Source organism: Harpegnathos saltator, unplaced genomic scaffold (genome assembly GCF_003227715.2).
Source record: "Harpegnathos saltator strain DR-91 unplaced genomic scaffold, Hsal_v8.6 scaffold283, whole genome shotgun sequence".
Taxonomy (NCBI): Eukaryota; Metazoa; Arthropoda; class Insecta; order Hymenoptera; family Formicidae; genus Harpegnathos; species Harpegnathos saltator.
The window spans coordinates 1,111,623-1,125,578 of record NW_020230076.1 but is presented as its reverse complement, the minus strand read 5'-3'; the positions used below and the strand labels follow the sequence as shown (position 1 = coordinate 1,125,578).

General features: G+C 48.5%; 2 protein-coding genes across 4 annotated transcripts; both read left to right on the top strand.

Moving 5' to 3' along the window:
* Positions 1-354: 354 nt before the first annotated feature.
* LOC105189235 (protein scarlet) lies at positions 355-6,417 on the top strand. 3 transcript variants are annotated; one of them, XM_025299556.1, is made up of 15 exons: positions 355-1,121; positions 1,207-1,363; positions 1,492-1,632; positions 1,711-1,759; positions 1,973-2,022; positions 2,117-2,256; positions 2,335-2,505; positions 2,636-2,874; positions 2,965-3,160; positions 3,480-3,511; positions 3,660-3,765; positions 3,844-4,291; positions 4,477-4,582; positions 4,879-4,979; positions 5,089-6,417. In XM_025299556.1, exons 2-15 carry the CDS (start codon positions 1,351-1,353, stop codon positions 5,262-5,264), a joined length of 1,968 nt encoding a protein of 655 aa, XP_025155341.1. In that variant the 5' UTR covers positions 355-1,121; positions 1,207-1,350; the 3' UTR covers positions 5,265-6,417. The 3 variants fall into 3 exon arrangements, with proteins under 3 accessions (XP_025155341.1, XP_019699785.2, XP_025155342.1); XM_025299557.1 differs by having other exon boundaries at positions 362-1,363; positions 3,844-4,071; positions 4,156-4,291; XM_019844226.2 differs by having other exon boundaries at positions 355-1,363.
* Positions 6,418-7,202: 785 nt separating this feature from the next.
* LOC105189233 (uncharacterized) lies at positions 7,203-13,948 on the top strand. Its single transcript, XM_011151198.3, has 14 exons — positions 7,203-7,677; positions 8,351-8,539; positions 8,754-8,892; positions 9,091-9,221; positions 9,460-9,594; positions 9,910-10,074; positions 10,366-10,454; positions 10,530-10,710; positions 11,716-11,938; positions 12,051-12,212; positions 12,383-12,537; positions 12,813-13,048; positions 13,236-13,452; positions 13,529-13,948. The coding sequence occupies exons 2-14, from the start codon at positions 8,488-8,490 to the stop codon at positions 13,777-13,779; spliced, it is 2,136 nt and encodes a 711-aa protein (XP_011149500.1). The 5' UTR covers positions 7,203-7,677; positions 8,351-8,487; the 3' UTR covers positions 13,780-13,948.
* The last annotated feature ends 8 nt before the right edge of the window (positions 13,949-13,956 follow it).

Sequence of the window (13,956 nt, the reverse complement as noted above, 5' to 3'; positions counted from 1 at the left end):
TATCGATCTTGACGGGCGCTCACCGCAGAAAGGCGACGTAATAGGAACTCGAGGAAACGTGTCCCGGCGAGACAACACGCGGGGCTACGCAGCCCCCCTGCGCCGGCGTTTCCTGTACTCCCGCCGAACGCTCCTGCGTATGCCTGGATATCGTTACAAAACCGGTTGCCATGCATACCGTGCGACCGCATGTGCGATAGGACATAAGAGACAAACCTGGGAAACGTTCGCGCGCGCGCGCGGCGTCGCAGAAAAGGAAAGTGTCGATCGCGACCGCGCTCGCTCGAGTCTTCGCCGATCCGACTCGAAGGCAATCGGCGTCTCGCCGGTGATTGCGAGCGAGTGGCGAATCGCCTTGATCCGGCCGGCGGATCACGCGATATACACGGAAGCGGCGGAAAAATAGGCTACCGCGGTCGTTCGGTCGTCGAGAGGTCGCGCGCGCGACAATTCCAGCAGCGGGAAATCAGATCGGCCTGGAGAGACTCGCCACTCGTCCGCTCGTTGACGTACGGATAGGGTTTCGCTTCTCAATTACCGCGATATTCGCACCACGAGAGCGTTTACTGCGAAGGGGCGGCGGCGGAGGAGGGCGGGGAATTTTTCGAACGCGGCGAAGAGGACCTTGGACGCATTTACGCATCTCACGTTCGAGTCGAGCCATCGTCATCGCGGTCGATCGCGGCTGCGTGATTGTCGCGATGCCGATTTAGCCAGACCCTAATCGAAAGCCGATGAACACCGCGCCGCACCTCGGTGATTCGCGCGCAATAAGTCGCACGGCGGAGAACGCGCGACTGCAGCTGTGCGGATCCGTCGCGATCGGCGCGATCGACGCGAGCGAGTCTCCGACGAGCCCGCGACATTGGCGACCGGCGTTCGTTGACACCGCAGATGTGCACGGCGCGTTAATCAGTGTCGCCGCTTTGCTTACGCGTGATATTCGATTGCGGAGGCAGGCTTGCTTGCGGGAGGACGAAGAGTGCATCAGGTGCATCGGGTGGTGGCAGCGCGCCGGTGAGAAGCGCGCGCGCGCGGCGGCTCTTTCTCTTTCGCCTTAGCACCGATCCTCCTTCTCGTGGCTCGTCAGTTTCTCACCCTTTGGACACGTACATACGCGCGTAAGGCTTCCGCTTCTGAGCTTCCAGTGGCGCACCGAGTGCCCGGCTGTTTCGTCGGATCTCATCTTTTATTATCTTCTCGTAGTCGGCTCGTCCGGGCCTAGGTTGCATACGGCGTAAGATCGTGCCGCGTCGCGGAAATACCGTGGGATTAAACAACGGGGTGTGAAGAAGGGAGGAAGAAGAAGAAGGAGAGGAGGAGGGGGAGGAAGAGCAGGAGAAGAAGAACATGGTGCTGGATGGTATTAAGTCTTGGATACACGTTAGATTTCACGCGGCGGTAATCGGTGACTTAAGATTCGCGAATAATTTCCGATTTGCTGATGATTCTTGCTTTATGATCACTGATGATTCCGTATCTTGCATCAAGTGCCGAACGCCGTCGACGTCAGGCCGGAGTCAGCTGCGCCGCGGCATCGTGCGACAGGCGCCACGCTCTCTTGGCAACACCTGTCTGTCTACGCGATGGACCGGAACCGACGAACCATAAGCAAGCAGCTCGTCAACAGCGGTATGTCTAATGCATGTTAATCCGACGAATGAGACTCGAGACGAGAAGACGCTGATCGTTCGATCGTCGCTTTTTCAGTCCGGGGTGTGGTACTACCGGGTGAACTCACCGCGATCCTCGGGGGCAGGTAAGTTGATGACTCCGCCGTTAGTCACGATTGATTGATCATTACAGCTCTTAGTTTTGAAATTAATGCGCGCGCGTCATAATGCCCGCTGAATTGGCGCGTCATCTCGAGTTTCCTTGCCGATCGAGCTTGAATGCGAATTATAACGTGTCTGAATGTTTCTCCTCCCCCCCCCCCGCCACCCCTGTGCACCCCCGACTCGTGGTGACGCAGCGGTGCCGGGAAAAGCTCGCTGATGACGACATTGGCGTTTCGCACGGGACGTAAGTATGCTTTTCGTAACGACCGCGTGTTCGGCAAAAAGAGCAAACGGAAGAAGGGAGCTTGTTTTCTTCTCTGTTCTCTACGAATTGGCAGCCGGCATCGTGGTGCACGGTGACGTTTACGTGGACGGAGTCTCGACCACGTCGTCGTACATGAGATGTCACAGTGGTTTCATGCACCAGGAGGACATGTTCATCGAGACGATGACGGTGCTGGAGCACATCTGGTTCATGGTGAGTTTCGATGAGCGCGCGACGACCAGCGCGATTATCAGCGTGATTGCGCGACGAATACGACCTCGATGGTTTCAGGCTAGGATGAAACTAGACGGCAGGATCCACACGTCGGACGTGCGACTGAGGATCGATCACCTGCTGAGGGACGTCGGTCTGACCGAGAGACGCGATATCCGCATCGGCGGCGGTGATGACGGCAAGGTCTTGTCAGGCGGCGAGAAGAAAAGACTGGCCTTCGCTACTGAGGTAGCGCATCTGTCAAATTTGCGTCAGTTGCTCGTCCTGCATCCTATTCCGCGGTTCTCTCTCTCTCTCTCTCTCTCTCTCTCTCTTTCTCTCTCTCTCTCTCTCTCTCTTTCTCTCTTTCTCTCTCCAGCTGCTGACAGACCCTGAGATACTGTTCCTGGACGAGCCGACGACGGGACAAGACGCGCACTCGGCCAGCGTCCTCGTATCTCACATGATCTCCTTCGCGTCGAGAGACCGGACGATCCTGTGCACTATACATCAGCCCAGCTCCGTCATCTTCGATAGTTTCCACCGTATAATCCTTTTGGCCGGCGGCAGGATGGCGTTCGCGGGTACCAGCGCGCAAGCGGTACAGTTCTTCTCCAGGTACGTTTTCTGCACTTCCCTCGCAGGAGGAACCGCGACAGCTTCAGGGGTTGGAAGTACACTCCAGACCTATCCTTGCAATTTCTGCAGCCAGGGGTACACGTGCCCGCGTAATTACAACCTAGCTGATTTCCTGGTGGCGACCCTGGCGATTGCACCTGGCGACGCGGACGGTAGCGGGAGAACCGCCCAGAAGATCTGCGACGCTTTCCTTACGAGCGAAGCGTGCAACGAGATCGATGTTATACTGCAACGGGAGCTCGAGATCGCTCGTCCGCAGTCCGTTGTAAGCGCAATCAGAGAGATAATAGTAAGATAAGTGTACGATTAGCTCATTAGCTCTTTTATAATTTCGAGACTTCAAAATTTTTTAAATATTATTTTATAAACCCTGATACAAAAGGTACTATAAATAAAACATTCTTTTTGATTTTTTAACAAGCAATCATTTACATTACAAATTATATGAAAAACTTTAATTTATTCAATTTAATTAGAAACCTTTTCTATTTTCTTATAATTTCAAATATTATAGTACTATTTACCAAACAAGAAAGAGAAGAGAACTCATTGAAAAACCGAGGGAATTCATCTTCTTGTTTCAGTGTAAGGACTCCGTCCGCAAATCGCGCGTCTTGTAAGTATCATGCGCGACATTTGTTGAAAATTCCATAATAATAATATAGAAGCAATATAGAAAGTTGTAAGATGTTTAGCCTGATGAAGCAAAAGTAGAAGAATTTTGTACGTGAAAAGTAACTTTCCTCTTCGCGATCTCTCTTCAGCGAAGAGCCGTGCTGCTGGCTGCGGTTGTACTGGTTGATCCACCGCGGGTTCCTGCAAGTCCTGCGCGATCCCTCGGTGCAGTCGATCAGGATCCTGCAAAAAGTGGTGAGTAATAGCGCCAAAGTGTTTGGCGCACGAGTGCGATCACGATCCAACGACAAGTCTCTCTCTCTCGGGTCGTAGAGCGTCGCGGTAGTCGCCGGCCTGTGCTTCGTAGGCGCTGTCAACCTCGACCAACTAGGCATTCAAGCTACAGAGGGTATCATATATATCCTGGTGTGCGAGAACACCTTCTTCCCCATGTACGCGACCTTGGCGTTGATCCCGCAAGAACTGCCGCTTCTACTCCGCGAATACCGAGCGGGCATGTACTCGATTCATCTTTACTACGTAGCGCGAATGATATCGCTAGTGAGTAAAGTTTCTCTTCGTCAGTTATCGCGCTTGCTGCCGACGATTCTCTTCGCGCTATCCTGTCGGAGTCGAAACTTTCAGATACCCGGTCTGCTAGTGGAACCGGTGCTCTTCACCGTCATAATATACTGGCTAACAGGACTGCGTCCTGCGATAGATGCTCTTGGCTTCACGCTGTTGGTAGTTGTATTCACCATGAACGTATCTACCGCTTGCGGTGAGTGCTTCGCTAATCCTAGGACTCTGTTAGTTCCGCATAAAGAACAAAAGATTGCCGGAAATTACAAGCAAATGTCCGTACAGAATCTTTCACTCGATGAAACATACGTTTTCACAGCTCAGTGTATCGTTTAAATAAACAATTAACCGTACATGCATATTCAGCGAAACTTCATGTTGCAGGATGTTTCTTCTCGGCCGTCTATGAGAGCGTGCCATTGGCGATGGCGTATCTAGTGCCTTTCGACTATATTCTCATGATAACCATGGGACCTTTCGTCAAACTCAGGTACTTATCGACACGATGCTGAGGTGTATAGTTGTCTAGATTATTGTTATCCTGCCGATGGAGTCGATTCTTCAATGGAGTCACCTTTTCAATTTCTTATAAATCATATTTATATTATTACATTTATTATTATTTATTTATTATATTTATTTATCATATTATTTATTATATTATTATATTTATATTATTATTATAAATCATATTTATCGTTGCTGACGTATCACTTCTCTCTTTTTAACATGTCACTCCTTCTCTTTCTTTTCTCTTTATACGTTGCACTTGACGTCTGTTCGCAGCTCGCTGCCGATATACGTTCGATGGTTGAAATATTTCTCCTGGCTGCTGCATTCGACGGAAGCCCTCACCATCATCCAATGGAGAGGCGTGCATAATATATGTACGTTAGCTCATCGCAATCACACTGCACGATGCGTCCGCACATTTACTCGCGCATTTTTCTCACGCAGGAGTAATGCGTAATGCATATTTCTGTCTTCCGCAAATAGCCTGCGAAACTAGCGAGCCGGAACTGCCTTGCCTAACCGAGGGCTCGCAGGTGTTGGATCGCTACGACTTCGACGAGGGCGGCTTTTGGACCGATATCGTCCTCATGGCAGGCATCTACGCCGTTTTCCATCTCCTGGCGTACGTCTTCCTGTGGAAGCGATGCAGATCGCAGTAGACTCTTACGCGCTAATTCTACCGAGCGATTAACAACGATCACTAATTGCGACGCACACTTCTGTAAAATATATAAGCGAAATAACGTGACGCCGCGGGTCACGCGTGTCCAATTTGCAGAATTACTAACTCGAGCATTGCGCATCCCGCAGATGCGTCGTAACTCTTCTCCGTGTCAAGTACAATTCTTTTTAACAACTTGTTGTTAAAATATATCTCATTATTATTGCAATATACAGAACTGTAATCCGATTATTCGATTGTCTTCATTCTCCAAAGGTCGAGTCGATGCGTCAAAATGGTCAAATGGTTTCGCAGATTTCGTAGCTGAAAAATTACCTTCTCACCGAGCAAAGCCCGGCCAAGCTAACTTGCGTTGCGAAAGTTTCACAACCGCACACACACACACACACACACACACACGGAAAGAGCGAAGATATTCGTGTTTGTTCCTATTACGCTCGCACTCCGGTATTCCACTGTCAGTACCGGCAATATTACCGGCGGATACCGTTCCGGTGGGCGTCGCGATAGGCTCGGCGCGGTGAGGCAACAATGAACTTCGATGCTTTCATGAATACCTCTATAATTCGAACGAAATTTCGATACTTTCGCCTGTCGACTTTATATCTCGTTTTTGTACTTTTTTCTTTCTTTGCGAACGAATACCTTCATTCTTGTATTCGCGTGAACGTGTCATTTTTCGCTTCGCTTTCACTTTAACTTCGTCCCATTAACATTTCTATCGTTAAACAAAAGTGAAACTCGATTTTTTGTCAATTCGAAACAGACACACCGAGCTGCGGGTATGCCGGTAGTGCGTAATGTAACGTAGAATGGAATGTATTGTAAAGAGAAAATATTAAGTATCGCTTCTCGATTACTTCATATACGCGTGAGCACTTGATAAACTCATCCAACTTTTTGAGCCAACGAGAAAGAGTATTTTTCGGACGTGTTCAGATTCGGTGACACGAGCTACTGTTAACCTGCAGCTTTACGGAAGGAAAGTCGATTGTAAATATTATATTTGCGACAAATAATTGTCGTCGTATATTCGTAAAAAATCTCTCGCTGCGAAGCATGCACTGGTCGTTCCGTTTCGTCGTGTCGATATACGCCGCTGAGCAACGAGCGTAAACGATGCCAGCGAGTTACGTAAAACGAAGGACACGCGAGTTTCGATGTTCTCTATCGATATAGACTTCCGATGTTTATTCAATTATGCTTGTTGTGACATCGTGGGAAGAAGTCCGTCAAAGGGCTACGGGTTGTCCGAGCGGCAAATGACACGACGCTTTCCTCTGATCTCATTATTTCGTTGAAATAATATATCTCATCGAGCGATGAGGACAATTAGCGCGCTCCGCGGCATAAAAGAACCGGACGAGTTATGCATTACCTCAAACCAAATTTCTGCTCAAGCCTATCGGAGGTGCATCGAGAAAGTATCCCGCGTCGCATCGTGTGCAAATAAGCGTTCGTCGTAATTTCCATAGATTACAATGCAAACGAAATTTGTTGTTAATACCCACAGCCGTCGTGAACGCTATCTCGATTATCGTTCGGACAAAAGAGACCTGCGTAGCTATAATCAGATATTTGTCGTTCGAAATTTTCTCGTACGAGCATTTATCGTACCAGTGCGTGCATCTCCTCAGGCAATCTTTACAAATGTTACGCCTCTAATAGCCATAATAGTTCCAACTGCGAGCGAACATGCGTTTCGAAGCGATAGATATTTCTTTCACGGCTGATCGAACATCGAGCCGTTGATGTCACGTCGTCGTTGATAACAGCGACGGCGAAGGCCGAATTTGTGTCACCGGCCGGTGAACGTGCAATCAGACGAGCGTAGAGCTTCGACATACCGGATAATCGTTCGCCGGCCTCGCCATCGTTTCTTTTTTTCTTTTTTTTTTTTTTCACGACAGGTTTTTTTCAAGGCAGGTGAATGGATGGATGGATGCGCGCACCGGTATTTTCCCAGGCGCATCCGATCGTTCGTTCGATCAGGTGGGCGGATGGCGCGACTGGGGATATGCCCCTCTGCTCTTCCACGTTGTATCCGCCGCCGTGGCTCGCCTGACGATCGCTTTTCATTTCGTTACGGATCTGCCTCGCAATCGGTTAGTGGGACGGCAGCCTGGTCGATCTCGCTTTCTGTTCGCTCTCGTGCATGAAACGACAACTAAACGTCCGTCGAGAGTGAACTCCGCCAGCGTACGATAACTGGACGATGTCGAGAATTACGTGAAGCCGAGGTCGCGGATGCACGGCGATCCTTGTTGCTTCAACCAGTCGAGGCGATGCGCCTCGAATGCCAGACAAGTGCGATAATCGTCACGAGAGAGAAAGAGAGAAAGAGAGAGGGAGAGAGATGAGCGACGGGACGACGACGTTTGCGTAATAGCGTGAGTCGATTTCATAGATATAATAATAACGCGCTAATGAGCCACAGATCCACCAGTTTTCAGTCGCTCTCTTGCAAGCATAATTTTCTCGCTTTAAATAGATCTCATGGCCCACGGATTCATCTACCAGCGACGAGATTTATATAATTCGTTATATAATTCACCTTCATCGAAAAATAGATCTCTTTCACGTGGAATCGCCTGCCTTCCCGACGCGTTCCGTTAGGTTTACTTATCGCGCATTTTTATCACTGTTTTCATAAGTACGAGACAATTGCGGCTGGTGCACCGCGTGCGGAGAATAAATTACAGAGCGGAGAATAAATTCGATTTCTAGCACAAAACCCTCTTCTTTCCACGAGCCGTTTTCGCGGTGAGTTGTATCGTGCGTTTATGCGCGCAATGTTAACAGATAAGAGCCAAAGCGTGAGAGAAATGATATGCATGACTTTACGCACGTGAACACACTTATTGAGAAACGTTGCATTATCTCGAAGCCTTGAAAGAAGCGGGTCGCTGAAAAAACACGTCGTTAACGTGTGCGCATAGTGTCCTATTAGACCCGGTCTCTAGTGGACAAGGAACGTACTCTCCGATTTAATGACGCGCGTACGCGTTTCAGTACGTTTACGCGCGACACGACGCTGTTATATGAGAATATTTGCACGTGCAGGTGATCGAATCATCGGTGCGAGGCAGGGAATGTCCGTTGCTGAATTGATCGAGTTTATCGGGGAATCGCTGAAGTAGTCTCTCGCGGTCGACTTTGTTCCGTCGCGCTCGGAAGTGTGAAAAGTGACAGCGACGACGATGCTGCGCTCCGTCGGCACGATTTTCATCTGCTGCCTCGTTGCGAGGACAGGTGAGCGACAGAACTCTCAACGACGCGAGATTATCCTGAAGATTACACAGTTATGTTCACTTGTTATCTTTTTTACTGGGATTTACTGGGATCTCCCAGTCGAGCCCGGGGAGATGCTCTTCGATTTTTCAGCGAGACTGAATTGACGGGAGAACAACAATAACGAAATAAACGCAAACGATGAAATAATCGTGATAAAACTTGTGCCCGTCAGGATGCGTCTACAACTGCCGAGATCAAGATACGGGTTGGGAGAAGGTTAGCGCAGCCAAGCCAGCGAATTCTGTTGAAAGCCCATTATATCGAAACGATGCCGTAGGAAACAACGGTATCGTCGCGCCCTGTTTCAACAGGTAATTATCGATTGCTAATCGATCATTCGCCGGGCAGTTTCCAACGTTACATAATGCACAGGTGTATTAGTACTGTGATCGTGGACTCTGTCAGAAACGCCTCTTGTGGGAAAGAGGTCATCGCATTCGCGCCTATCCCGAGGTCTCCGCGTGGAGACGCGAAAAATCCGCTGATCGGAAACGATTCGTCTGTTGCAGGTGCAAGAAACAAAATTGCTCGGCGTTCGTGATCGACTTTGCGAGGAACATTTGTTACAGCGTGCAGACGAACGGCGAGGAGCTCGTTCCCGAGGCTAACGCTACTTTCTTTCATAAGATCTGCGTTAGAGGTAAGACTCCTATGAAACTAATTTTCGCTACAGCGCGTGTCCATTGAAGAGTACCAGGGGACGAGCACCCAAAGGGTATCTTAGTCAAGCTTTCAAGTTATCACGTAGAAGCAAGATGCAAGGTGTGATGCTCTCTCAAAGTGAGCCAAAGTCCTCGTCCTCGTCCGTTTCGCGTCCTCCGCGCGTCTTCGCGTGAATTCGCAATACGTTTCTGAAAGCTCTCTGCTTCGTATTCGAGCTCCTGCCAGCTGCAAGCAAGAGAGGTTGTGGCAAGTGGAGAGAACCTTGGGAGCTATTTTGAAGGATGAACACGCCCTGGTCTATAACACGTCCTTACGGAGAAGCCAATGTTACGAGGAGTGTTTGAAAGCGGGTACGTGTCCCAAGGTGTCGAGGGTTCACTGCAAACCCGAGTGTGTTATTTTGACACTTTTTTGTCGTCCGAAGTCACGTGATTTGATGCATTTCGATATCACTTAACGCGTTTAAACGACGTGATTTCAGACAAGACAAGATACGCGTAAAGGAAGCTTCAGCTTATACACGTCTCCAAATAACACACTCGGGTTTGCAGCGTTAGCGCGAGATTGTCGATCGTCAATCGTATCGACGAGTTGGCTGATCCTAAACAACACCATTGAGGCTCGCCAGAGCGAGAGGCGATCGAGTGTAAAACGAATTTTCCCAGGCGACGGCTGCGGGTCCGCGCAATTCCGCACGAGTCAGCCTCTGTCGACCAACGACTCCGTCGGCACGTGTTGGCTATCGAGGCTCGAGAGGGGCACCAAGCCGCAGGCCTACGGAACGTCCATGTATCGGGATGAATATCTGCAGTCTCAGTGCCATAACATATGTAAGTCTCTATAAGCCGAACTGCCTCTTGTTACACAGCTAAAGGGAGCTACAAGAGCAGCATGGACGACTTTAGGATACAGCTGAACTCTCTGAAAATTTCGTTCATCCTGCCTGTGCCGCATGCTTTGCAGAGACTGGCTTTGCAAGAGAGCAATTGTATATATGAATCCATTGTTTCGCACATGAGAGTTATGTGGAATGTTAGCCGTACGCACATGACACCGAAAGCCTCCCTCCGCAGCGTTCATGAGTTTCATCTGCATTGAGTCGAGTTTCGTATGTTCTGCAGCAAAGAGGAGCTATTGTTCCTACGCGGAATTTCGGAACGTAACATTGCCATATTCGGACGTTGCGCTACCGGGACTCGACGATAAACGGGTATCTCTTATATTCCCTAACGGCATCGGCTCGCTCGTGAGCGAGCCGATCACTCATCCGATCGTTCTTTTTTAGTGCGAAGAGAGGTGCGATCGCGGCATGGACGGTTTCATCTGCAGGGCCTACACCGTTGACCACAACGACAGGAAGAAGACGGTTTGTCAGCTGCACTCGGACGACACGATCGCTCTCGGAGTCAGTTCGCTGATTCCTATGCGCAACGTGATCTACAAGGAACGGGAGGCCTGCATAGATCGTATGTTGGCGAGAGATCTTGTATTAAGGCTCCTGGATGCTCGCGACACGCTGAACAGTCTCGCGTGTCATTTCCAAATAAAAAGATGTTCGCGAATTCTTCAGATCGCTGGAGCGTAAAATGCTCCGACCATTAGCGTCTCATTCTCTCTTGATGGTCAATCAACAAGTGTAAAATCACTGTAATGTGAGGCCTCGCACGCGCAATCATTCCGTACAGTCAAGCGTTACGACAGCCATTTTACTGCTGTTGATTGATTCTCAAGGGAGAGGCATACACATAGGAAAAATGTATTGTTGCGTGAACCAAAATTTTGTTGTAACAAGAAAATAATTTGGTTATAATACGCCCAACAAAACTGTTTCGTTCCTGTAAACAAATAATTTGTTTGATTACGGTTTGTTCGTGTAACGTAATACTTTTGTTATAGCAACCAAAAATTTTTAACTACACGAATTTTGTTAAAAATACTACAATTTTTTCTTAATATATAAAATCTAAATTTTAGTGCACGGAAAGACAAAATAGTATCCATCGGGCATTATTTTAGTTTATGTAAAATAATATTTCGTTATTATGTAATTTTTATGGATAAAATAACTAAAATGCTTAATTTTCATACATGAAGTCTAAGAACAAAATCATTTTTGGTCCAGAGAACAAAGCAGAAAAATATATTTAGTTGAGACAACTAAATATTTTGTTATATTAAACAAGATATTTGGTTGCTATTAAAAAATGCCTCAACTAAACAGTTTTGTTAGAGCTACTAAATTCTTTTTCCTAGTGTAGGCTTCGGAGTATTTTACAAATAAACTTTAGCGACCTGAAGTGTTCCTCTTCAAACAGATATTTGTTCTTATTCGGAAACGCCGCGTAAGAATTTCGAGGATGCGTTTCCTCGTTTCTGGCGTCGTTAATGAAAAGTTCCACGGCGAGGAACCGAAAGAGCCTTAACGCACAAACGGAAGAGTCGAACCTTGCCACGTTCGCGATGTTTCGCAGTGAGAGTGCAATGCCAAGATTCGATCATGATGGTGATACTGACCACCGCGGAACCCTTCGAGGGAAGGATGTACGTGAATGGCCACGCGGAGACCTGCGGTGTTCATGGCGACGGGAGAAAAGTGACTATATTGAAAATATCGCTGCCGAGTGTGGAACACCTCAGCGGATCCGACAAGATGTGCGGTCTCACGCCCGCCTTCTCTATCGATAAGCAAAATAGGTAACCGAACGCTCGAATAAAACGCCACGAAAGAAAAAGCCACGCGTGGCGAAGTAGCAAATATTTACCAATAATTCGCGGTCCGTTTCACGAAGCCCCTTCTCGTTTGCAGAACGCACACGCTGGTATGGGCCATTATTGTGATACAGTACAATCCGATCATTCAACGATTAGGTGATCAGTCGGTGAAAGTCGGATGCTCGTTGGACGACTGCGAGGTTCCAGAGCCGAGGAATGTATCTGTTCACTCGAGTTTTTCCTTCTTGGACCCAAAGTGAGTCTGTGAAACAAGTCCCGTTTAGCGTATCATCTCTGGCTAAACGACCGACATGTTCATCTTTTAATTACGATTTCATTGCGCTTATGTTACACCGCCGAGGTTTTGCGAGGCACGCTATAGCGAATATATTCTCTCGATATCCCGATTCCGATTGCTGTTTCTAGCGCAGGCATACCGCCGATTGCGTCAACCGTGGTGAATGTGTCGTCGGAGGTGCCAATAGTGACAATGAGAATCCTCAACGAGGAAAATAAGGACGCGATCGTCACGCAATTGGGACAAAAGCTTACGCTCAGGATAGAAATCCAGCCTGCGAACGGTGGGTCACGCGGCCATTCGATTGAAACGAAAGGAGAGTGGTTTCAGCATTTTTTAGCCAAACGTGCACGAATACCCGTGATTCGTAGCGATTGGCTAAAGAGCCCAAAATTATTTCCTTGGCGGCAAACGATACGCCTTTCGCTTCGTCTACAAATTCCTTGGTTGCAAGGGGCGCAAAATTTGATCTTCCGCTGACAAATACGCGTAAAATACGTGTAAAAATCGTGTGAACGAAATGCCCTGAAAGAATAAAATGATTTATCGGCTCAACAGGTCCTTACGATATCATCGCCGGACATCTCGTAGCTAGTAGCGCATCCGGGGACTCTTCTTATCTTCTTCTTGACCAAGTCGGATGCCCGACGGATCCGGCGACGTTCCCCGCACTGTTGAAAGATCCAACGGACAATCGCTCCCTGATCGCAACATTCACTGCCTTCAAGTTTCCTGACAGCCAGATTGTTCGATTCAACGTCATCGTTAGATTCTGTTTCAAGGAGTGTAAGCCGGTAAGTAGGCAGCTCTCGCATTTTCCACCTTTCCCGGCGTTTTCTCCAACGTGGTGTCTCTTCGTGTCTCAGATCGTGATTAGACTTGCGTTAGACTTGCAATTTATGAATCACGATCAGTATTAGGAATAATTAGTATTAAGGAAAGGGATGCTAGTATGGTAACAAATTCGTGATTCATTCGAAGACCGTATGCAGAGGAGGGCAGATCTCATACGGCAGGAGACGACGATCGACCGAGGAGACGACGGTCGCCGACGAGGTGACGGAAATGTTCAAGAACCTCACGCCCACCGACATGCCACTGCAGCTGTCCATCGTTGTTCAAAGTCCCGTGATAACGGCAGACTACTTGGTGTCCAGAGATAATGGAATCCCTGACACCCTGCTAATCGCCGGCGAAAGTGAGTCACGTTTTCGTGCGCTCGACAGATTTCAAGACGGAAGTGCGGCACGCTAACGGCGATCGTTTTTTCTCAGGATCCATAGACGGCCTCTTCTGCGTGGACGCGGGTTTGGCTCTGGGTCTCTTGATTTTCTGGCTAATCATCCAGATTGCACTGACCGTTGGCTGCCTCCTGGCGGTCCGCCGCTACAAACGAATGGCTGTAGAGGCCGAGGAGGACCGAGCCGAGATATTGGCGAGGCATCTTTACGGGATTCACGGAGGGAACTTTGAGATCGCGCGACGAGTCAGATGGGCCGATCGGACCGGCTCGTCGATCGAGTGATCGCTCTTTCCGCCCTGATCGATCTCACGGATGAAGACGGATCGGTGTCTCGTGACCAAAGTATCGTAGCTTCGAGAAGGGAGACCCAGCGCTTGCTTTTTTGCATACTTATATATAAAATGCATGCTTGAACCGTTCAATAAAGTATCGTGCTATTTTTTAATCATAAGCAAATGT